This window comes from Hemitrygon akajei, chromosome 1, assembly GCF_048418815.1.
Source record: "Hemitrygon akajei chromosome 1, sHemAka1.3, whole genome shotgun sequence".
In the NCBI taxonomy this organism is placed as follows: domain Eukaryota; kingdom Metazoa; phylum Chordata; class Chondrichthyes; order Myliobatiformes; family Dasyatidae; genus Hemitrygon; species Hemitrygon akajei.
The window spans coordinates 178,491,238-178,516,300 of record NC_133124.1 but is presented as its reverse complement, the minus strand read 5'-3'; the positions used below and the strand labels follow the sequence as shown (position 1 = coordinate 178,516,300).

General features: G+C 42.6%; 1 protein-coding gene across 1 annotated transcript in view; it reads right to left on the bottom strand.

Annotated features, from left to right (window-relative positions):
- Positions 1-4,465: 4,465 nt before the first annotated feature.
- LOC140732729 (uncharacterized) overlaps positions 4,466-25,063 on the bottom strand; it is a 337,646-nt gene continuing 317,048 nt past the window's right edge. The window contains exons 1-6 of the mRNA XM_073055404.1: positions 13,901-13,978; positions 11,303-11,343; positions 8,798-9,043; positions 5,791-5,937; positions 4,960-5,014; positions 4,466-4,612 (exon numbers count right to left, since the gene is read on the bottom strand). Coding sequence (XP_072911505.1) covers positions 4,525-4,612; positions 4,960-5,014; positions 5,791-5,937; positions 8,798-9,043; positions 11,303-11,343; positions 13,901-13,926 — 603 coding nt within the window. The 5' untranslated portion in view covers positions 13,927-13,978 and the 3' untranslated portion in view covers positions 4,466-4,524. Of the gene's footprint in view, positions 4,613-4,959; positions 5,015-5,790; positions 5,938-8,797; positions 9,044-11,302; positions 11,344-13,900 lie in introns of the transcript that reaches the window.

Sequence of the window (25,063 nt, the reverse complement as noted above, 5' to 3'; positions counted from 1 at the left end):
AGTACCGCTCGCAGCGGACAGGTGAGACCCGGTGAGGAGGGGAACAGAGGTAGCAGGTGGAGTGGTGGGAATAATGAGTGAAATCTGTAACAGGTAAAGATCTGAAGAATAAGGAATACCAAAGGGGACGGTAGTGAGCCATGGAAGAAAAGGAAGGAGGAAGGAAACAAGATGGAGGGGGTGGGGAGAGGAATCCAAAGGTGAGAGGGTGGATAGAATGAGGGGAAAGCCAAATGTGGGAGAGGGGAACTAAGGGGATTGGCTACCAGAAGTTAGATAATTCAGTGTTAATGCCGTCAGACTGGACATAATTTGTGCTCACATTGAGGCATTGGAGGGGCCGTAGACAGAGAAATCAGCGAGAGAATAGGGAGAGCAATTGGAATGGGTGGCCGGCGGGAGATCCTGACTGTTGCGGCAGACAGAGCGAAAAAGCTCCTTCCTATGTAAGTGACACGAAATGCTGGAGGAGCTCAGCAGGCCAGGCAGCATCTCTGGAAGAGAGTCTAGTCGACGTTTCGGGCCGAGACCCTTCATCAGAATCTGCCTGGCCTGCTGAGTTCCTCCGCATTTTATGTGTGTGTGTAACTTGTATTTCCAGCATCTGCAGATTTTGTCTCGTTCCTTCTGTCTAAGCCAGATTTACATATGCACCATACATGGCACCTGGTCTAACAGTTAGTTTCTGTCGTATCCGCGTTTTACCTGAACGTAAGCGGAGGAAATTACTTTGTGTTATTACCTCCATTTTGTTCTCTGCCACACCTGGATTGCGTTTCTCCGCTTCCCAGTGAAGACAGGTAAATAACAATTGTTTGCTCGGGGGAGCACTGCTGCTGAAACTGACACATTACACACACACTGCACACCAGTCTCGCGAGATTCCCCCTCCCCTCATCTTCTGTTCCCCATTCAAGCCTCTTACCTCTTCCCACCTGCCTATCACCTCCTTTGTATTCCTCCTCCTCTTTCTGCAATGGCCCACCCTCCACTCCTATCAGATTCCTCCATCTCCAGCCCTTTACATTTCCCACCCACCAGGGTTCACCTAACACCGTCCGCCTATCTCCCTTCCCCTGCCCCAACTTTTTATTCTGGTGTCTCCCTCCTTCTTTTGCAATCCAGTAAAAGGGTCTCGGCCCAAAATGTCGACTGTCTGTTCATTTCCATGGGCGCTGCCTGACCTGCTGAGTTAGAGTCAGATAAAACTACAGCATAGGAACAGACCCTTCGGCCATCCACTCCATGCCGACTCTGATCAACCTACACCCAACCATCGCTCTCCATACCCCTCCCAGCCGTAATCCTGTCCAAACTCCTTTCAACATTAAAACCAAAATCACTTGCACCACTTGTGCTGGCGGCTCGTACCCACTCCCACCACCCTCCAGGTGAAGGAGTTTCTCCTCATGTTCCCCTTAAATATTTCACCTTTCATCCTTAACCCATGACCTCTGGTTGCCGTCCCACCCAACCTCAGTGGAAAAAGCCTGCTTGCATTTACCCTATCTATACCCCTCATAATTTAAATTCTTTCAGATCTCCCTTCAATCTATTATGTTCCAGGGAATAAACTTCAAACCTATTCCTTATAACTCAGGTAGTCCAGTCCCAGCAAATCCTTGTAAATTTTCATTCTTATTTACATCTTTACTGCAGCTGGGTGACCAAAAGTGCACACAATACTCCAAATCAATCCTGGCCAACCCCTTGTACGACTTCAACATAACATCACGACTCCTGTGCTCAGTACTTTGGTCTTTGAAGACCAATGTGCCAAAAGTTTTCTTAATGACACTATCTCCCCGTGCCACCACTTTCAATGAATGATGGACCTGTATTCCAACATCCCTTTGTTCACTGGTTTGTCCTCCCAAAGAGCAATGCAGCACTTTTCTGCATTAAATTGCATCTGCCATCTTTCCAGTTGGTCCAGACCCCACTGCAAGATTTGGTAGTCATCCTCACTGTCCAGCACGCCCCCAATCTTGGTATCATCCGCAAATTTGCTGAACTAGTTAAGCACATTATCATCCAGATCGTTGATATCGATGAAGAACAACAGCGGACCCAGCACTGACCCTGGTGGCACTCCAGTAGTCACAGGCCTCCAGTCAGAGAGGCAAACGACTGCTACAATCCTTTGGCTTCTCCCACAAAGTCAGTTCCTAATATAACTTACTACCTCACCTTGAGGGCCAAGCAACTGAACCTGCTTGACCAATCTTCCATGTGGAACCTTGTCAAATGCTTTGTCCATCTGGACAACAGCCACTGCCTTGCCGTCATCAACTTTCATGGTAACTTCCTGAAACCCTCTTTCAGATGAGTTGGATGTAACCTGCTGTGCACAAAGCCATGCTGACTACTCCTAATCAATCCAAATACACATTAATCCAGTCTCTTAGGATACCTTCCAATAACTTTTCCATCACTGACGCTCATCAGCCTATAATTTCCTGGTTTATTCGTAGAGCCTTTCTGAAACAGCAGAACACCATTAGCTATCCTCCAGGTATCTCACCCGTCCGCTAAGGACCCTACTATTTCATTATTTATTGGGAATCGGCCCTTCGGCCTTTCCTACCACTCTGACCGGTAACCTCCGATTTAATCCTAGCCTAATCACAGGAAAATTTACGGTGACCATTAACCTACTGATACATCTTCGAACTGTGGGAGGAAATTTGAGCACCCGGACGAAACCCACGTGGTCCCAGGGGAAAAGTACAAATTTCTTACAGACAGCAGCAGAAATTGAACCTGGATCACTGGTGCTGTGAAGCATTGTGCCAACCCTATGCCACTGTCCTTTCCATGGGGTCTGAGGGAACACTTTGTCAGGCCCTGGGGATTTGTCCCAAAACTGCAAACACCTCCTCCCCTGTCACCTGTGTAGGGTTGATGACCTCACTGCCACTTATCCTCAATTCTGTAGACTTCGTGACATCTCCTGAGTAAATACAGATGAAAAAATGTCATTTAGGATCTCCCCCAACACTTAACTCCAGGCAGAGGATTTCCAATCTGACCTTCCAGAGGACCAATTTCATCATTTTGCTCTTAACGTATCCGTTGAAGCTCTTAGGGGTCTCCATCACCTTGTCTGCTAGAGAAGCCTCATGCCTTCTTTTAGCCCTCCTGATTTCTCCAGGTGAATTTCATCTACTCCTCAAGTACCTCATCTGTTCCTACCTGCCCATACCTGCTAGACACCCCATTTTTCTTAACCAACCCTCAACCTCTCTTGAAAGACAGGGTGTCCTAAACCTATCATCTTTGCCTTTTATTCTGACGGGCACATCAAGCTTTGTACTCTCAAACAACACACACAAAATGCTGGAGGAACTCAGCAGGCCAGGCAGCATCTATGGAAAAAAGGTACAATCAACATGTCAGGCCGAGACCCTTCAGCAGGACGGGAGAAAAAAAGAACTGAGGACTAGGTTTGAAAGGTGGGCGGAGGGGAGCGAGAAACACAAGGTGAGAGGTGAAACCTGAAGGGGGAGGGATGAAGTTAAGAGCTGGGAATTTGATTGGTGAAAGAGACACAGGGCTGGGGAAGGTGGGAGTCTGACAGAAGAGAACAGAACGCCATGGTAGAAAGAAAAGGGGGGGGGAGCAACAGGGGCAGGTGATGGGTGGGCAAGGAGATAAGGTGAGAGGGGAAAAGGCCTGCTGAGTTCTTCCAGCACTTTGTGTGTTGCTTGGATTTCCAGCATCTGCAGGTTTTCTCTTGTTTGTGATTGGACTCTCAGACGTTCACTTTTGAAGGCGTCCGACCGACCAACTACACCTTCTTTCAGCAGTTTCTGTATGCTGCAATGAAAAGTAGTCTTCTGAATTTAACAGCGTTGTGGGAGCTTGTTGGCGCGTGGGGCTCTGAGCATGTGGGGTGCTTGTGACATATGTTCTCTAGTCAACATACCGTCTGCACCTACCCCACATGGGCACAGTGCTTTTTCCCCATCAGAGACGCCCCCACACACAGAGCCGTTTGATAGGTACCTGTGGCTGCTGCCCAGTCCCGGTTTACTATTTTCACAGACGTACCGAGATACAGTGAAAAGCTTTGCTTTATGTTTCATCAAGACAGATCGTTGCGCACGTCAGTATGGTGAGGTAGTTTCGAGATAAAACAAGGATACAAATCGGAATAAAGCGTTAGTTAGAAAGTGCAGTGCAGGTGGACAACAAGGTGCAAGACCACAGCCAGTTTGTCTGATCTTCACTCTAAATCAGACTCGTGTCAGCTGGTGAGAAGTTAACATCTGCCCGATGGGTGGGAGGCGAGTTCAAATTCAAGTTAAGGTTTAATGGCATTCAACTGTACCGATGTATACCACCAAATGAAACAACATTCCTCCAGACCAGGGTGTACACACATAGCACAAAATAATATTACCACAAATATTCAAAAGTAAAATTTTATGTCAGAGAAATGTAAATAATATACATCCTGAAATACTGTTTCTTTGCAACCATCCATGAAAACAGAGCAGTGCCCCAAAGAATGAATGGCAGTTAAATGTTAGAAACCCGAAAGTAAGCCCAGATCGTGGAACCCCAAGAGCAGGCCCCATTCCCTGTAGTCCGGTTCTTTCGATAAAACCTGAAAGGGAAAAACAGAGATGTTAAAGATGGAAATAGGTCACAGAGGCAGGGAGTGGCAAGGGGTTGGAGGTGGTCAAAGAGAGGGTGTAGGGAATGGAGGGGAGAGTCAGAGACAGGGAAGGGTTCGGGGAGATATTGGGTCACAGAGATGGGTCTAGGGGCTGGAGGGGGTTACAGAAATGGGAGGAATCTAGGGGCCAGCTGTGAGGGGAGGGGTCACAGAGATGTGTTGATGGGGTGTAGGGACCAGAAGAACTCAGATGGGAGGGGTGCAGGGGAAGCCACAGTTGAGGTTCTGGGACAATTGAAAGTTGAGTTTCCCCAGGAAGGAATGAGGTCACTTACCAACAAATGAGAAGGCCGATAACCCCAGCAACAAGAACGACTGCCACAATCACTCCTGAAGAGAAATGATATAATTAGAGTGAGTCAACCAGAAACGTACAACATAGACGTGGGATGTCCGTTACCCCAGGTGCCTGCTCCACCATCCACACCCATCCCAGATATACCTTCATCAATACTACAGTCCCACTCACTCTCCATCACCAGTCTTTTGTATTAACAAGTCTATCCATCCCCTTCTTAAATCCCAATAAATTGTTCCCTGAGAGTGGTGATACAGGTGGACAGGATGGTGAAGGTGTTTGGCACATGAGGCTTCGTCATTCGGGGTACTGAGGCCAGGACTTGGGCGGTCATGTTGCAGTTGTACGGGTTGTTAGTGAGCCCAAACTTGGAATATTGTGCTCAGCTTTGGTCAACTTCATATGGGGAAAGTTCCCATGAATTTGGAAAGAGTGCAGGTTCGATCTGAGATGTTGCCGAGGCTCGAGGGACTAAGTTACGGAGTGAGGTTGGGTCTTTATTCTCTGGAGTGTAGGAGGCTGAGGAATGACCTTCTGGAGGTGAAGAAGATTATGAGGGGCTCAGAACTGTGGAATTCATTGCTTGTGGACATATTTACTGGGAAAGCGTACTGAAGGCAGAGATGTGTCTTCTGGTTTAAAACTGCCCCCACAAGAGAGCAATAGGGGAATAGAGTGGAAGAGGGGCTGCAATCCAGTGAGGGAGGAGGGGAGAGGCCACTTACTGTTGGGTGCATTTAACCCCTTCTGAACCAGACACCCTCCAGCCACTCATTTCAAGTCCCAGTTTCAGGATGAGAAACCTCACCTACAGTCCACCCAGCCACACTCTTAGTTGTACCCGGCGCATCTCCTCCGTCCGATCCATTCGTCCAGGCAGGCACTGGCTCCAGAGTCGTCACTCGTGTGTTATGTCTGGGGCACTTCATGTTTTTCCATCTTGATGACATGTTTCCTACGGCAAGGTGATCAAAACTGAACACAATCGTCCAATGCTTTGTGCAAGGCTCATGTCCCAATTGCCCATTGGTCTCAATCCTTACTCTAAACCCCCTCCACACAATCTTCCTGACATTTATCCCTTTCCCTCACCCTTCACATTCTCTGGGGCAGCATATTGACAGTACCGTCTTCTAGTAGAAATGACTGACCTCGATCCTGTAACTCTCTCCTCTCCATTGAAATGATGACAGCCCTACAGTAATCATTACACCACAGAGTTGTCCATTAAGTATCCAATAACCTGCCATGCCCCTCAGCTGGAAGATGAACTAATCTTCCAGACTTCCGGATGTTATTCCAGTTTAAACTCTCAACTCTTATTTAGCTTGATTGTTACGAAGTACTAGAACACATTTTCCAGTAAAGCAATTTACAGAAATGCAGTCGGAATCTTTTTCCCAGAGACTTTACAATGAGTGTTTAAAAAGCTTACGGACTTAAAAGCTTTTTTAAGCATATAAAGAGTAAAAGAGTCAAGGGTCGATATAGCACCATTACAAAATGACTCTGGAGATATTGTGATGAGAGACACAGAGATGGCAGAGGAACTGAATGCATATTTTGCATCAGTCTTCACAGTGGAAGAGGTCTGCAGTATACCAGACATACCGGAAGTTTCTGCAGTGGAAATTATGACTGAGAAGGTGCTCAGGAAGCTTAATGGTCTGAGGGTGGATAAATCTCCTGGACCTGATGGAATGCACCCTCGGGTTCAGAAGGAAGTAGCTGCAGAGATTGTGGAAGCTCTCGTGCAGTGATCTTTCCAGAATCGATAGATTCTGGCATTGTACTGGGTGACTGGAAAATTGCAAATGTTACTCCGCTATTCAAGAAGGGTGCGAGGCAGCAGAAAGGAAACTACAGACCTGTTAGCCTGACATCAGTGGTTGGGAAGTTGTTGGAATCGATTATTAAGGATGAGATTACGGAGTACCTGGAGGCACATGACAAGATAAGCCAAAGCCAGCATGGTTTCCAGAAAGGAAAATCCTGCCTGACAAACCTACTGCAATACTTTCGAGGAAATTACAAGCAGGGTAGACAAAGGAGATGCAGTAGACGTGGTGTACTTGCACTTTCAGAAGGCCTTTGACAAGGTGCCGCACATGAGGCTGCTTAGCAAGATAAGAGCCCATGGAATTACAAGGAAGTTACTAGCATGGGTGGAGCATTGGCTGATTGGCAGAAAACAGAGAGTGGGAACAAAGGGATCCTATTCTGGCTGGCTGCTGATTACCAGTGCAGTTCTACAGGGGTCAGTGTTGGGACCACTGCTTTTTATGATGTATGTCAAAGATTTAGACTATGGTATTAATGGATTTGTGGCTAAATTTGCCGATGATAGAAAGATAGGTGGAGGAGCAGGTAGTGTTGAAGAAACAGTGAGCCTACAGAAAGACTTAGATAGTTTAGGGGAATGGGCAAAGAAGTGGTAAATGAAATACAATGTTGGAAAGTGTATGGTCCTGCACTTTGGTGGAAGAAATAAATGAGCAGACTATTATTTAGATGGGGAAAGAATTCAAAATGCAGAGATGCAAAGAGACCTGGGAGTCCTTGTGCAAGATACACTAAAGGTTAACCTCCAGGTTGAATTGGTGGTGAAGAAGGCAAATGCAATGTTGGCATTCATTTCTAGAGGTATAGAATATAGGAGCAGGGATGTGATGTTGAGGCTCTATAAGGCACTCGTGAGACCACACTTGGAGTATTGTGTGCAGTTTTGGGCTCCTTATTTTAGAAAGGATAAACTGACATTGGACGTGGTTCAGAGAAGATTCACGAGAATGATTCCAGGAATGAAAGGGTTACCTTATGAGGAACGTCTGGCAGCTCTTGGGCTGAATTCCCTGGAGTTCAGGAGAATTGGGGGGGGGGGGGGAATTTCATAGAAACATTCTGAATATTAAAAGACCTGAATAGATTAGGATTGAAGGACGTCCTTTTAGAACAGAGATGTGGAGAAATTACTTTAGTCAGAGGGTGGTAAATCTGTGGAATTTGCTGCCACGAGTGGCTGTGGAGGCCACGTCATTGGGTGTGTTGAAGGCAGCGATAGAATAGGTTCCTGATTAGCCAGGGCATCAAAGGGTATGGGGAGAAAGCAGGGGAGTGGGGATGACTGAAAGAATTGGATCAGACCATGATTGAATGGCGAAGCAGGCTCAAAGGGCTGAATGGCCTATTTCTGCTCCTACATCTTATGATCTTATGGAGATTTGGTTCTACAAGAAGTTTAATTCGTAGAAACTTGTAATGAAATTACGAATGCTAGTATCTTTTTGTTCCTGGGGTTGAAATGTAGAAAGGGTGTGCATTTAAGTTGAGAGAGGTCAAGTTCAAAGGATGTGTGCTGAGCCAGTTCTCTTTACAGGAACGCACCAGAGCAAATTTCCAATACATGGAACAGGACACGGCAAATGAATTAGATTATTGACCCATGAGTGGCTGGACTGACTTGCCAGGGTGCTGGTGGAGACAGGTGCAACAGTCATTTGACAGGCTCTTAGACAGAAACATGACTGTTCAGACAATGGAGGTATGTTCACGTGACGTAGGGAGAAGGGGCTATACACATATGAACATATTTAATAAGTTTAGTACTGCATATTGGGCCGAAAAGCCTGTTCCTGTGCTGTACTGGTTCATGTTATATTTAGATCAGAACACAGGAAACCATGTGCCCCTAACAAAGGGTGTGTAGGGGAAGGGGGAGGTGTGAGGGGGAATATTGTCCAGACAGCAAACCATGGGATAAAGTGGGATTCTGGAATATCAAACCCTCATGGTACATGCCTCTCCCCAGAACTTACGTGGGACCATCTCACAGATCAGAGTGCCAGGTATATGTGAGAAATTCTTCAGGAAGCTGTGAACATCAACCATCCAGGCCTGGCTGTTGTTTACACAGCAAACTTCATCTCCCTCGCCCCTGATGCACCAATCCTCGAAGGACCCTCGGGAGTTCTCAAGGTTGTGAAAGCGCACGAACTGGTTAGCAGTCAGGGAGCAGGGGCACCTGTAGGAGCTGTTTTCGAAAAGGCAGGAGTAATGCTGACCTGTAGGGAGAACCGTGTTCCTGGTTAATGGGATCGGGGGGGGGGGGTCATCACCCTCACTTCCCCACCTTCCCAAGACACGTTCCCAGCATCAGACACAGAGTGAATCTCCCTCCACACCGTCCCAACTCACACTCCCGGGGTCAGACACAGAGTGAATCTCCCTCCACACCATCCCATCACACACTCCCGGCGTCAGACACAGAGTGAAGCTCCCTCCACACCGTCCCATCACACACTCCCGGGATCAGACACAGAGTGAAGCTCCCTCCACACCGTCCCATCATACACTCCCGGGGTCAGACACAGAGTGAAGCTCCCTCCACACCGTCCCATCACACACTCCTGGGGTCAGACACAGAGTGAAGCTCCCTCCACACTGTCCCATCACACACTCCTGGGGTCAGACACCGAGTGAATTCCCCTCTACACGATCCCATCACGCACTCCCGGGGTCAGACACAGAGTGAAGCTCCCTCCACACTGTCCCATCACACACTCCCGGGGTCAGACACAGAGTGAAACTCCCTCCACACCGTCCCATCACACACTCCCGGGGTCAGACACCGAGAGAAGCTCCCTCCGCACCGTCCCATCACACACTCCCGGGATCAGACACAGAGTGAATCACCCTCCACACCGTCCCATCACACACTCCCGGGGTCAGACACAGAGTGAAGCTCCCTCCACACCGTCCCATCACACACTCCCGGGATCAGACACAGAGTGAAGCTCCCTCCACACCGTCCCATCATACACTCCCGGGGTCAGACACAGAGTGAAGCTCCCTCCACACCGTCCCATCACACACTCCCGGGGTCAGACAGAGTGAAGCTCCCTCCACACTGTCCCATCACACACCCCTGGGGTCAGACACCGAGTGAATTCCCCTCTACACGATCCCATCACGCACTCCCGGGGTCAGACACAGAGTGAAGCTCCCTCCACACTGTCCCATCACACACTCCCGGGGTCAGACACAGAGTGAAGCTCCCTCCATACCATCCCATCACACAGTCCCTGGGTCAGACACAGAGTGAAGCTCCCCCCTCACCGTCCCATCACACACTCCCGGGGTCAGGCACAGAGTGAAGCCCCTTTCACACCGTCCCATCACACACTCCCGGGGTCAGACACAGAATGAAACTCCCTCCACACCGTCCCATCACACACTCCCAGGGTTAGACACAGAGTGAATCTCCCTCCACACCGTCCCATCACACACTCCCGGGGTCAGACACAGAATGAAACTCCCTCCACACCGTCCCATCACACACTCCCAGGGTTAGACACAGAGTGAATCTCCCTCCACACCGTCCCATCACACACTCCCGGGATCAGACACAGAGTGAAGCTCCCTCCAGACCGTCCCATCATACACTCCCGGGGTCAGACACAGAGTGAAGCTCCCTCCACACCGTCCCATCACACACTCCCAGGGTCAGACACAGAGTGAAGCTCCCTCCACACTGTCCCATCACACACTCCTGGGGTCAGACACAGAGTGAAGCTCCCTCCACACTGTCCCATCACACACTCCCGGGGTCAGACACAGAGTGAAGCTCCCTCCACACCGTCCCATCACACAGTCCCTGGGTCAGACACAGAGTGAAGCTCCCCCCTCACCGTCCCATCACACACTCCCGGGGTCAGGCACAGAGTGAAGCCCCTTTCACACCATCCCATCACACACTCCCGGGGTCAGACACAGAGTGAAACTCCCTCCACACCGTCCCATCACACACTCCCGGGATCAGACACAGAGTGAAGCTCCCTCCACACCGTCCCATCACACACTCCCGGGGTCAGACACAGAGTGAATCTCCCTCCACACCATCCCATCACACACTCCCGGGGTCAGACACAGAGTGAAGCTCCCTCCACACTGTCCCATCACACACTCCCGGGGTCAGACACAGAGTGAAGCTCCCTCCACACCATCCCATCACACACTCCCGGGGTCAGACACAGAGTGAAGCTCCCTCCACACTGTCCCATCACACACTCCCAGGGTCTGACACAGAGAGAAACTCCCTCCAGACTGTCCTATCGGACTTTCCTGGAGTCAGACACAGAGTGAAGCTCCCTCCACTCCATTCTATCATCAACTTCTGGGGACAGACATGAGTCAGGTTCCCTCCACATCTCAACACATACTTCCAGGGTCAGAGACAGAGTCAATCATTTTCCACACTGTGCCATCACACACACAGGATCAGACATTGTGTGAAGCTCCCTCTATACCCCGGATGTACTTACCAGGAGCAGATCTGACCATGGACATACAGACTGTGATGCACCTGAGGAGGAAGAAAGGTTAATTTGAAGAGTTAACTTGACAGAATCTGACAGCTGGAACTGTGCAACTAGCTGTACGTTCTCCCCCAATGTTTCTGTATGTTCTCTCCCAATGTTCCACCTGCTCTTCAATATTTCTATGGGATATGATTTATGGGCACTTTGAAAACAATGACCTCAGTAGAAACAGTCAATCTGGCGTTGTGTCGAGCAAACTGTGACCTCTGTTCACCACCATGTACAAGACCATAAGATATAGAAGTAGGCCATTTGGCCCATCAAGTCTGATTCACCATTTCACCATGGCTGGTCCAATTCTCCTCTCAGCTGCAAAATCCTGCCTTCTCCCCGTATCCCTTCATGCCCTGACCAGTCAAGAACTGATCGACCTCTGCCTTAAATATACATAAAGACTTGGCCTCCACAGCTGCCCGTGGCAAGGAATTCCACAGATTCACCACCCACTGGCTAAAGAATATGTAAATACTCTGGATGAAAACAAGGATGGGTGATTACATTCACCAAAGGCACAAGGATTGGTGGCATCGTGGATAGTGTAGATTACAACAGATACGGTGAGATACAGATCAGTTACAGAGATGGGCAGAGAAATGGCAGCTGAGGGTTAATTGGGACAAGGGTGAGGTGTTGCTCTTTTTAGGAGGTCAGGCTTAAAGGGACAGGCCGCATTTAAAGACAGGACCATTAACAGTGTTGTGCAGGTGAATCTTTGGGTCCTTGTCTAGATCTCCATGAAAGTGGCTGCACAAATTGATAAGATGGTAAAGGTGGTGTAGGGCATGCATGTGCTTATTACCAATGATGGATTAGTCCATTTGCATTGTTTAATTGTGTATAACCTACACTCATTTTTGTCTTGCACTGTACTGCTGTTGCAAAACACTTTTTGCAACATACTGATCTAAAAATAAACGCCGAGTTCAAGGTGTTGCAGATTGATCAAGCCAGTCTGGGGGCTCTGCAGTACTCTGTGTTGCACTTAGTTCTGCTCGCCACGAGGTGGAGCCCGTGTTAAGTTTAGCTGAGAGTGCTGGGTGCCTGCGATGTGCTGCCAGGGATCGTGATGGAGGCAGATACGGTAGAGGTGTGCAAGCGTTAGGCAGACGTCCTCATTGGAGGATGAGGAAGCTTTAGAGTGGGCGCAGAGGAGGTTTACCAGGCTGCTACCTGGAATGCGGAGCGCGTCTTATGAGCGAACTCCGGATTTTCTCTTTGGAGAGAAACAGGATGATAGGTGACTTGATAGAGGAGTACAAGATGATATACCATAGATAGAGACTTTTTCCCTGGGTGGAAACGGGCACAATTTTAAGATAATTGGAGGAATGTTCGGGTGGGGAATATATCAGAGTGCGGTGGGTGCGAGTTATTCGTTGCCAAGGAATAATGGGAGCCGCAGTCACAATTACTGCTCAGGAGTAGCGCCGCCTGGGAATGTGCCTACTTAGCCCTAGCCTGATCACAGAACCGATTACAATGAGAAATTAATCTATTAACCGGTAGGTCTTTGGACTGTGTGAGGACACCGGAGCCTCCGGAAGAAACTAAGCCGCACACACTACTTACAGCCGGCGCCGGGATCGACTCGAACTGTAATGGCGTCGCGCTAACCGCCACGCTACCTAGTCCGTGACCAAGGCACGCGAATGTTAGAAATTGAAGGAAGGGGTTAGATTGATTTTGGAGTGGGTTAAAATCATCATTGATGGCCGAAACGTCTGTAATGTTCCGCGTTGTATGTTCTATCAATGCGCGGCGAGCGGAGGGATATGGACGCAGAAGGATTGAAATTTAATTTGACACTTAATTCGTTCGGTACAACATTCGCGCTAAACTTCTTCTTGTACCGGGCTGTTCTGTGTTTTACCTACTACCGTTCCGCAACGCAACACCTCCCGGTTTTCGATGGCCCGACCTGTCGTCTCCTTAGTGTTCCACCCCCACCCCCACGTTTCGCTGCGTTCAGCGGTGACCATCTCCCTCTGGGTTATAACCCCCGACCAACGCCCCGCTCCTGCAGACTCGACACCCCAAACCTGGCTCCCGCTTCGGGAGCGCTTTCGGGGCACAATCGCATCCATGAGTCCATGGACATAGGAGCAGAATCGGGCCATTTGCCCAATCGAGTCTGGTCCGCCATTCCATGATGGCTGCTTTACTGTCCACCTCAACTCCCATTACCCGCTTTCTCCCCGTAACCATTAACGCGATTACTAATTAAATACCCAAGAACCCCCGCTTTAAATGTGTCCCCAAAATGTTCCAAAGTTAGCGGTGGCAATGAATTCCACAGATTCCCTACCCTGTCTACAGAAATACCTCGTTTCTGTTCTATTCGGTGGCTGTGTTCTCTAGCCGTAAACTCCCCCACTGCCGCCTCTTCTTTCTACCCCTCCACCCTCGTCAACACGATTCATAGCACCGACCTCGTCTACAACTCCAAATCCCGCTAACTTCACCGAACCGTTCGGTTATCGGTTCCCCTCCCTCTCAGCGGCGGGGCTTCGTAAGTCCCGGGACCCGCACCCGAGTACATACCAGGTTAGAACAACTCGGTTCCTCATCTTGAATCGAACAGACAATGGGCTTGGAGCGCAACGGATGATGTTTTCCTTCACCCTGTCTCTGCGCACACCCGCTGCTTATGGGTATGATTTCCTGTATCCTTGGACCGGGTGTGATGTTTTCCTTCGCCCTGCCTCCGCGCACACACTATGGGCGTGATTTCGTGTATCCTTGGGCTCCGATTGGACAGAAGCAACGGGAGTGTGCAGCCCGTTACCGTTCACGGGCGGGCGGCAAAAGTCGGGACACGCGCACTTGAGATTATTCGGGATTTCACGAATTCCTTTTGCCCGCGTTTTCTTTTCTGAACAAAGTCAAAGGCAGGCACGCGCACAGCCAGTCAATGTTTAAATATTTACAAATTATACATGTTGCGCTCACAAAATGTACCGTTCACAAATTCTAAATTATACACATGTCGCTTGTAAAAATAGTGGGGTTCGCAAATTAAACATGCGATATACTCACATTGTACATCGGTCAAATGATACCTGTACCTTTCACAAGTTGTGGCGTTCAGAAATAATACGTATTATCTGTACGTGTATATACGTGTATTACAATTAATAGCATATAAAGGAAGATTTTACAAACTAGAACATCCGTGTACCTTTCACAATTAAACCTTTCAGCGCTTGTGGCCTTCACAAAGAATTCATGTAACTTTCATAAACAGCAACTTTCGCGAAGTATACCTGTAGCTTTCAAAGATCGTTGCGCTCCGAATTTGTAGTATTGTTAAGTTGTACACGTAGCTTTCAAAATTTATATATGTAACTTTATAAACCATAGCATTCACAAATTATACACGTGGCTTTCAAAAACCACGAAATCAGAAGTAAAAACGTTATATTTCACAAATTTTAGCATTCATGAAGTATAAAGATACGTTTCACAAACGGCGGTCATCGCACATTTTAACATTTAAAATTAAGTAATTTACATGAATGCAACTTTCACAACTGTTAACCTTCAGAATTTATGTGTACATGTTAAGAAAGTAGTATTCACAAATTACACATGCAGCCTCCACATACTGTTGCGTTCAAAACTATATTAGATTTCACAAAATATACCCGTCACAAAGAAAACCTGCAGTTTTCACATATTGCATTATGCATAATTTTTAGAATTTTAAAGCTATCCATGTAATTTACATAAATTGAAACTTTCATTAATTGTGATGATAAGAAATCGCAGCGTTCACAAATTCTACAGTTCATGTAGAAATTATAATGAAACTTTCACAAATTCAATCTTCAATATGTTTACAATTAAACCATTCAGAAATTGTACGATTGAGTACTTACACACGTAATTTTCGTAAACTGCAACTTCACAAATGATACCAGTAGTACCACTTGTGATTAGAAATCGCAGCGTTTCACATTTACATTTCAGAAAATACAACTGTAACTTATTCAAACTGTAGCCATCCCAAATGAATAGGTAACTTTCGAAAACCGAAGCCTTCAAAAGATACAGAAGAAACTTCCGCAAAATGTTGTTTTCACAAATTGTAGAGTTCAAAATTCTACATGTATCTTTTCCAAATTGTAAAGTTCACGAAATATATGTGTGGCTTTCACAAACTGTCGGTTTCACAAATTAAGCATGAGGCTTTCACAAACTGTTACCTTCACAATTTATATGGATACATTTAAAATTTGTACTATTCACAAAATATATACATAGACTTTACAAATTGTAGCCATCACAAATTGTACACGTAGTTTCGCATATTTTAGCATTCACCAAGTGCACATCTCATTTTCATTTTCAATCTTTTTTTGTTGATTTCCCAGTGAAGAAAAAATTACAAATCAGAGAAGTTTTAACAAACAGATAATACAAAAGACGTAGAAACAGCAAAAAAAACGTATATATTGTCAAAGTCAATTTAGTATTACGCTGTTGGATATATTATATACACAAGAAACCACAACTTCTCTTGACAAATCGTAAAAAAAAAGATTGGAAATTTTATTGTATAAGAAGAAAAAAAACCGCTAAACTAAACTAAAACAAAAAAAAAGAAAGATTTTAGGATAAAATTAGAAGAAAACATCCTTCCATTCACCTCCGAATCTTCGCGGATATGGAATTTTTTTTCCTTATAATAAACAAACAAACAAATAAATAAATAAATAAATAGATAAATCATATGAAAATATTGAATAAAGGGTCGTCAGACTTGCTCAAAATTAAAAGATGTATCAAACGTCCGGCTTGTAATTTTCTCCAAACTTAAACATGACATAATAGAGGAGAGCCAGTTAAAAACAGCAGGTGGATTAGAATCTTTCCAGTGTAAGGAGATAGCTCTCCTAGCCAGTAAAGTTGAAAAGGCTATCACATGATGACCGGAAGCAGGAACTCTACCTGTTTCCTCTGGAATAATCCCAAAGATTGTCGTAAGTGAATTGGGTTGTAAATCCAAACCTAAAACTTTTGATAATATTCTAAACACATTCCTCCAAAAATTATTTAAGTTTATACCGGACCAAAACATATGAGTTAGAGTAGCCACGTCAGCGTTGCATCTGTCACAAATAGGGCTTATATTAGAAAAAATATGCGCCAATTTATCTTTTGACATATGGGCCCTGTATACTATCTTAATCTGAATTAAAGAATGACGTGCACCAATAGATGAATTATTAATGTTACGGATTCAGGCAACAATAAATATATGTGAGTTAGGCAAGGGTTTTCATAACAAATAATACGTTTATTAAACACTGAAAACAAACCTCCCAAAAGTAAACAAACACTAACGTAACCGGAACTCGGCTGCTGTGTGGCAGCTTGAACAGTTCTTAAAGCGATGTTGCAAAAAACAGTTCTTTAAAGTGGTATTGCCAAAAGTTCAAAATGCTCACAGTCCATTTAAAAGGAGAGACTTTTTAAGACGATTTAAATTCTCTTTCACGTTGTTTTTCTTCAGTTTCCAAAGTCGAACTCTTCCCACGAAGAATTTTATGAAACGTAAGGGCTTAAAGGCACTGACCTTTCCTTTATCACCATTATAAATCCTTTCTGGTCATCCCAGGGGTTAACACGAGAATAGTCAACGAAACCCTTCCGAATAAGGATCAAACAAGGTCGAACCCATTTCACCGTCGAAAACGATTCTCCTCGATCTTTAACTCTCGAACTCCGATCTTCACTCTCCACTGATTCTCAACTAGCAGTATTGTAAAGAAACTGCTGGCAATGACCTTTTAAACTTTAGGCATTAGATAAAACTTCATCTTTCAACTAAACTGCGTCATCACATTAAATCACGCAGTGGCATGGTCAACATGGCAAATCCAGCCACGAACTGCCCCTCCTCACAGGGAGGTATCCTCCTTTTATACCCTGTAAAAAAAACTGTCACATGATCTCTACTGGCGGGAAAATGACGTCACTCCACCATCACAAGACCATTACCTCAAGTCCAGTATAGCTTCAACCCCAGTCACGGGACAAGGGTACCACTGTCACGTGTCACGGGTACGTAACATTAACTAGATAATAAATTTTACTCCATTGATCATCTGAAAGTGAATGTTGAAGTTCTATTTCCCAGGTGCGTTTAACCTTATCATTAAGCGACATGCGAGCATTCAATAACGGTTTATAAATGATAGCAATTAATCGTTTTTGAAATGGTTTGAGCTGAAAAATAGCATAAACCAAATTTAATGGCTAAGCCAAGGGGTAATATGATTTTAAAAAATCACGTTAAAAATTCCTAATTTGTAAATATCTTAAAAATGTGTATTATATTTATCCATTAACTGCGAAAAAGACATTAAACAATCCTGTACAAAAAAATCTAAAAACGTTTTTATTCCCTTAGTTTTCCATGTTAAAAAAGCCTTATCCAGAGTTGATGGTTTAAAAAAAAAATTAGAATAGATATTACTAGAGAATAAATTATTAGAGAGTAGAAAATTATTTGATTCAAAAAATCTACGAAACTGAAACCAGACTTTTAAAGTACGTTGTAACGATAGGATTGAAACCTTGTCTACCTATAATGGAGAATGAAAAAGGAAGGGGAGCTCCTAATAAAGAAGCTAAAGAAAACCCCGTTACTGAATTTTCCTCCAAATGTAACCATGGAGGGCGATCCTGGTTATCTATATCATAAATCCAAAAAATAATATAACGAATATTAATTGCCCAATAATAAAATCTAAAGTTTAGTAAGACCAGTCCGCCATCTTTTTTCGATTTTTACAATAAAAGTTCATTCACTCGAAAGCTTTTATTATTCCAAATGTAAGACAAAATCATAGAATCTATTTTATCAAAAATTATTTTCGGAACAAAGGAAGAAATTGCTTGAAATGTATATAAAAATTTCGGTAAAATAACCATTTTTATAGCATTTATTCGACCAATCAATGACATCGACATAGGCGACCATTTAGAAAGCGCTTGCTGAATATATTCAATTAGAGGGGGAAAATTATACTTATATAGGTCTTTAAAATTTTTAGTGATTTTAATACCAAGATAAGTGAAATAGTTTTTAGCATTAAAAGGTATTTGATCATAATAATCAGAATAGTTATTAATAAGAAGTAGTTCACATTTATGTAACTTAAGTTTATATCCAGAGAAAATACTAAATTCCGTAAACATAGACAACATAGAAGGAATAGATTTCCTAGGGTCTGAAATGTAAAGTAATAAATCATCCACAAATAACGAAACCTTATGTAATTTATCCCCTCTTTTAATACCCTGCACAGAATTAGAATCCTTAAGAGCGAAAGCAAGTGGTTCCAAAACCAAATTTAATAATACAGGACTAAGAGAACAACCCTGACGGGTTCCTCTCTATAATCTAAAATAAGGAGATTTTCGATTATTAGTTATAACCGCAGCCACCGGGGCATGATAAATCAATTTAATCCAGGAAATAAATCCCAATTCTAGAATCAATTCTAGAATACTTATAAAAAGAAAAAATCTTTGTCGTTAGGGTGCTTATATCTCCAGATATCGACCAGGCCATATTCTAGTAAAAAAGAATAAATTCAGGCCGCCTCTTTATTAGGAAGCGACGGATTGGTTGATGACCTGTCAATCGCCGGGTTCAAACAACAATTAAAGTCACCGCCCATGATCAATTTATATTCATTCAACGTCGGCAGCTCAGAAAAAAAGCATCTTAAAAAAATCGGAATTATCTACCTTAGGTGCGTATACACACACCAGAACTACCATAATAAACCAGTAACAATTAAATATCTTCCGATCGAATCAGTAGTAGTATTAAAGTGTACAAAAGGGATTTTGGAGTTAGCAAAGATAGATACACCTCTACTTTTATTAGTCGACAACGAATGAAATAAAGGTTTTTCCCAAAATTTGAAAAACCTGTCCTCATCCTGTTTCCGTATATGATTTTCCTGCGCAAAATTAGTATCTACGTTAAGTGTTTTTAATTTCTTAAAAATATTTTTACGCTTAATAGGATGGTTCACTCCGTTCAGATTTATAAAAGAAACTACTACACAAGCACAGATTGATCCAAAAAGCACGGGTAAAACTAGAAAGAGGGAGTCAGCGGGAGACGCTCATGGAGTGAGTACTGTTTCAGATCCGCTCCATAACCTTTACTTTTTCTAACCTTTGATCACCCCTATTCAACTTATTGTTACCTACACCAAAAGATTTTTGCTATTTCTCGGGCTTATCGTTAAGATTTTATTGTGAATTTTGGAAGATATGCAAACAGAAATGGCTCTTAGATCCAAAGGACGAGAACCGGGGCGAAACCCGAACGGTAATGGAAAGAAGCTAGCTCAACCGCAACGCACTGAGTTAACTTATGAACTGCTTATGGAGCTTTTGGATAAAAAATTTGAGGAACAACATCAGGCTTTTCAACGAGATATAAAGGCTTTTCAAGATTATATGGTTAAGACGGATTCAGTAATTAACCAGCAGCAAGCGCTTATCGCGTCTCTGCGACATGAAGCGCGGAAACGAGATTTGACAATTGAAAAATTGCAACAGGATTTAATTTCGACCATTAAACTGGTGGAGACACTTAAAGCCAAGAGTGTCGATTTGGAGAATCGGTCCAGAAGACAGAACCTACGCATACTTGGTCTCCCAGACGGCATAGAAAAAGGCGATCCTTCGAAATACTTTGCTCAATTTCTAAAAGATGCGTTTCCGTCGGTTTTTCCAGAAAACCCCCCGGTACTTGACCGAGCACATAGAATTTGGAGTCGTTCACCGACGGTTTCAGATAAGCCCCCGGTGGTAATCGTCCGATTTCATTACGTACACGACAAAGAACAACTCATTCGTGAAGCTCGAAGGGCTGGGATGATTAAATTTCATGATTATTGTTTTCGTTTGGTGGAAGATTTTAGCCCAGAAGTTATGAAGAAAAGGCTGCTTTTTAAACCTCTGATGTCTGAATGTTATGAGAAAAATCTAAAACCTGCGCTCTTATACCCGGCGAAGCTCAGGATTTCCCCCCCCGAATGCTCCGCGTAAAGTATTTATGTCTACCTTCGAAGCGAAAAAGTATTTGGAGGAGAACTTCCCTACTGATACAGTTACTACTCTCCATTAAATGAGTGATTCTGATCGTGAAAGATGGTTTTCGATTCCTTAAACCAGGGTTAGTCTCTGGTTATTGGTGTAGGTTTATCCTATACTTCATATTTAAGTTAAAGTGTGTTTTCGTTATATTAATCGCTTTGTCTTATACACTTTAACTACTATACTATATTCTTGTCTATTATTTTTGTTCCCTTGAAGGTATATTTTTAACCTTTCGAAGTGAATTTTTTGTTTAATATCAAGATAATGGTTTTTTGCAAAGTATTGGTTTTGTTTAAGATGGCGTTATTGTTTCTTTTTTTCGTCTTCTTCCTATAATGCATGGCTTATCATAGTTTAAATACTTCTTGATTTGTTTGGGTTATAACCCGATTTATAAACTTTTAGTGATTATATTCCCTTTTTCTTTACAACTCAGCATATTAAGAAGCGTAGTTTTTAGTACTGCGATCATAATTCTTAAAGTTCGGGTGGTTTTTTTTATATATCCTTTAAACACGGAGTGGTCTGCCGCTGATATGGGGGTAGAGTTAGTCTCATTTTTTCTTTTTTCTAGCCATATTTTGGCTTTTTTTCTTTTTCATGTGGGGGTGGGGGTTGGTCTGTTTTCCTTTTTAATTTTTCTCTTATCAATTTGTTTTAGTTTTTTTACTTGGGCTGTTCTTGAACTACAAATATGTCTACGATGTCGTCACTTCCGGGTCCGCTCTTTATTTTTGTTCCTCTTCCGGGTGCATGAGTTTAATAACATGGTTAACCCTTTATATACCAAAGGGATGACTTTAGAAACATGGCTCAAACCATTAACTTTGTGTCTTGGAATACTAATGGATTAAACCATCCGATTAAACGAAAGAAGATTTTCAAAGTATTCCAAAGACTTAATGCTCATATCATTTTTGTACAAGAAACTCATGTGAGGAAGGAGGACAAATATCGCTTTTTTAGGTCTTGGCGGGGTCAACAGTATCATTCGAATTCGAATGCCAAAGTTAAGGGAGTTTCAATTTTTATTGACTCCTCTATTGCATTTGTTCAACATGATATCCTTCCGGATCCGAATGGTAGATTTTTGTTAATTACGGGTTTACTCGGTAATAAAAAGGTTGCTATGGTTAATGTTTATGCCCCGAATGTGGATTGTCCTGATTTCTTTAAGTCCTTATTTACTTCTTTACCTAATTTAAATGAATATAAGTTAATAATGGGTGGTGACTTTCATTGTTGTCCAATTCCTTTGATGGACAAATCTACACCTATTCAGACTCTACCCAATAAGTCGGCCACTTGTATTAACTCCTTTTTGACTGATAATGGAGTTTTTGATATTTGGAGATTTCGTCATCCTAATGACAAAGAGTTTTCTTATTTCTCACATGTTTATCACTCCTATTCGAGAATTAATTATTTTTTTATTGACTCTTGTTTTATTCCATCGGTAATTGGTTGTAATTATGATATTATAGCTATTTCCGACCAAGCTCCATTAAAACTTTCTATTAATTTTACGGATACAGCTTTAAGTGCTAGACAATGGCGATTTGACTCTACCTTATTGCAAGAGCCGGACTTTATTAAATTTATGAAGGAACAGATCGATTTCTTCTTTTCAACTAATTCCACGGAGGATATCTCTTGTGGAATACTTTGGGACACTTTTAAAGCGTATATACGTGGACAGATTATCTCTTATTCTGCTGGTCTGAGAAAACACATTAAGAAGGAAACTCTTTATTGGTTGATAAAATTAAAGAGATTGACAAGAAATATTCGACTACTCCTAGCAAGGAGCTTTACAAACAAAGGGTTGAACTTCAAATGGAACATAGTTTATTACTCACATCTCCGATTGAAAATCAATTAATGAAAACCAGATCTGATTTTTATATACATAGTGATAAATCGGGAAAACTGTTAGCTAGTCAGCTGAAGAATGTTTCAGTTAAACGTCAAATCACTATGGTTCGTCAGCAGAATGGGGATTTGACAGTTAACCATGATGAGATAAATAAGTCTTTTCAAGACTTTTATACCTCCCTGTATCAATCTGAATTCCCTCAGGATCATAATACCATGTGTGATTTTCTTGGGAAATTGAATTCTCCAAAACTATCATCTGATGATCTTTCAGTAATAGATACTCCGTTTACGGATGCGGAAATTAAAGGGGTCATTTCCTCAATGAATTCTGGGAAAGCACCAGGTCCAGATGGGTACACAGTAGAATTTTTTAAATGTTTTTCTGCTACTCTATCTCCTTGGCTATGCAAGGTTTTTGAAGAAGCAATTAGATTGGGGAATTTGCCTCAATCTTTTTATAGAGCTTCCATTTCCTTAATACTGAAGAAAGATAAAGACCCTACTGATTGTGCATCTTATAGACCAATATCTTTATTGAATGTGGATTCTAAGATTTTTTCCAAGTTACTGGCTTCCAGGCTGGAGAAGGTACTACCCCAAATTATTTCGGAAGACCAAACCGGTTTTATTAAAAATCGCTATTCTTTTTTCAATGTTAGGAGATTATTGAATATTGTTTATACTCCTTCACACAATACTTCAGAATGTGTTATTTCATTAGATGTGGAGAAAGCATTTGATAGAGTTGAATGGCCTTACTTATTTTATGTGCTGGAGAAGTTTAATTTCAGTCCGACCTTTATTTCTTGGATTAAACTGATATATCAAACTCCAGTACCCTCGGTGTTTACTAATAATCAAAGATCTCCATTTTTTCGTTTATTTCGGGGCACTAGACAAGGTTGTCCTCTTAGTCCATTACTATTTAACATCACTTTAGAACCTTTGGCAATTGCCATCAGAGAATCACAGGATATTTTGGGTATTAATCGTGGAACAGATATTCATAAGGTATCTTTATATGCAGATGATTTATTATTATTCATCTCTAACCCTGAGAAATCTATTCCAGCAGTCTTATCATTGTTGGCTCAATTTAGTGAGTTTTCTGGGTATAAGTTAAATATTAATAAGAGTGAATTGTTTCCTTTGAATAGACAGGTCCCAAACTATGGTATTTTACCGTTTAAATTAGTTAAAGACTCTTTTACTTACTTAGGGATTAAAATTACAAAAAACCATAAAGAATTATTTAGGTTTAATTTTCTACCCTTAATTGATCAGATTAAAGGCTTGTTTACTAAGTGGTCACCATTATCTTTGTCTCTAATAGGTAGGATTAATGCTATTAAGATGGTTATTTTACCTAAATTTTTATATATTTTTCAAGCGGTACCAATTTTTATTCCAAAATCCTTTTTTACTAATGTTGATTCAAAAATTTCCTCATATATATGGCAGAATAAAAATCCCAGGTTAGGTAAAATATACTTACAGAAGACAAGGAAGGATGGTGGGTTGGCATTACCCAATTTCAGATTTTACTATTGGGCAGTTAATATTAGATGTTTGATATGTTGGTTGAAAGAATGGGATGGTCCTTTTGGCCCTCATTGGGTGAGTTTGGAAACTAAATTGGTATCTGCTTATGCTCTGGGTTCTATTTTAGGGACATCTCTCCCTTTTGCTCTTTCTAAATTGCCGAATCGAATCGACAACCCGATAGTTAAATATACCTTATGTATATGGTTTCAATTTTGGAAATTTTTCGGGTTGACTCAATTCGTGTTAAATAGTCCTATTGTATCTAATTGTTTTTTCCACCCCTCAATTATAGATCAAGCTTTTTTGGCTTGGAAAACTAAGGGATTATTAAGATTTTCTGACTTATTTTTGGACAACTGTTTTATGTCTTTTGAGCAATTAGCAAATAAATATAATTTGCCTAGATTTCATTTTTTTAGATACTTACAGGTTAGGCATTTTTTAAGTACGGTACTTCCTTCATTCCCAAATATTGTGTCTTCAGATATTTTGGAGAGTTTGTTTGAATTAAACCCTTTTCAAAAAGGGCTTATATCAAAACTTTATAATATAATTAAGAAGATACGTTCAGTGCCCTTTGATAAGACCAAAAATGATTGGGAAAGAGAGCTTAATCTTATTATTCCTATTGAGAATTGGGATAGAATTCTTCAATTAGTTAATACATCATCTATATGTGCCAAACATTCATTAATACAATTTAAGGTTGTGCATAGGGCCCATATGTCCAAGGATAAATTAGCTCATTTTTATTCTCATATAAACCCTATTTGTGACAGATGTCAATCAGAAATCGCGTCTTTAACTCATATGTTTTGGTCATGTCCGATTTTGGAAAAATATTGGAAAGATATTTTTGATATTATTTCGGCGGTACTGAACATTGACTTACAACCCCATCCTATTACCGCAATTTTTGGTTTAACGATGATGGGCTCACTTCACTTATCTCCTTCCACCTGTCGAATGATTGCTTTCTCACTTTGATGGCTAGACGATCTATTTTGTTGAATTGGAAGGAAATTAATCCTCCCACGGTATTTCATTGGCTTTCTCAAACTATGTTATGTCTAAATTTAGAAAAAATTAGAAGTGCTGTATTTGATACTTCTATTAAATTTGAAAAGATATGGAGACCATTTATTCAAT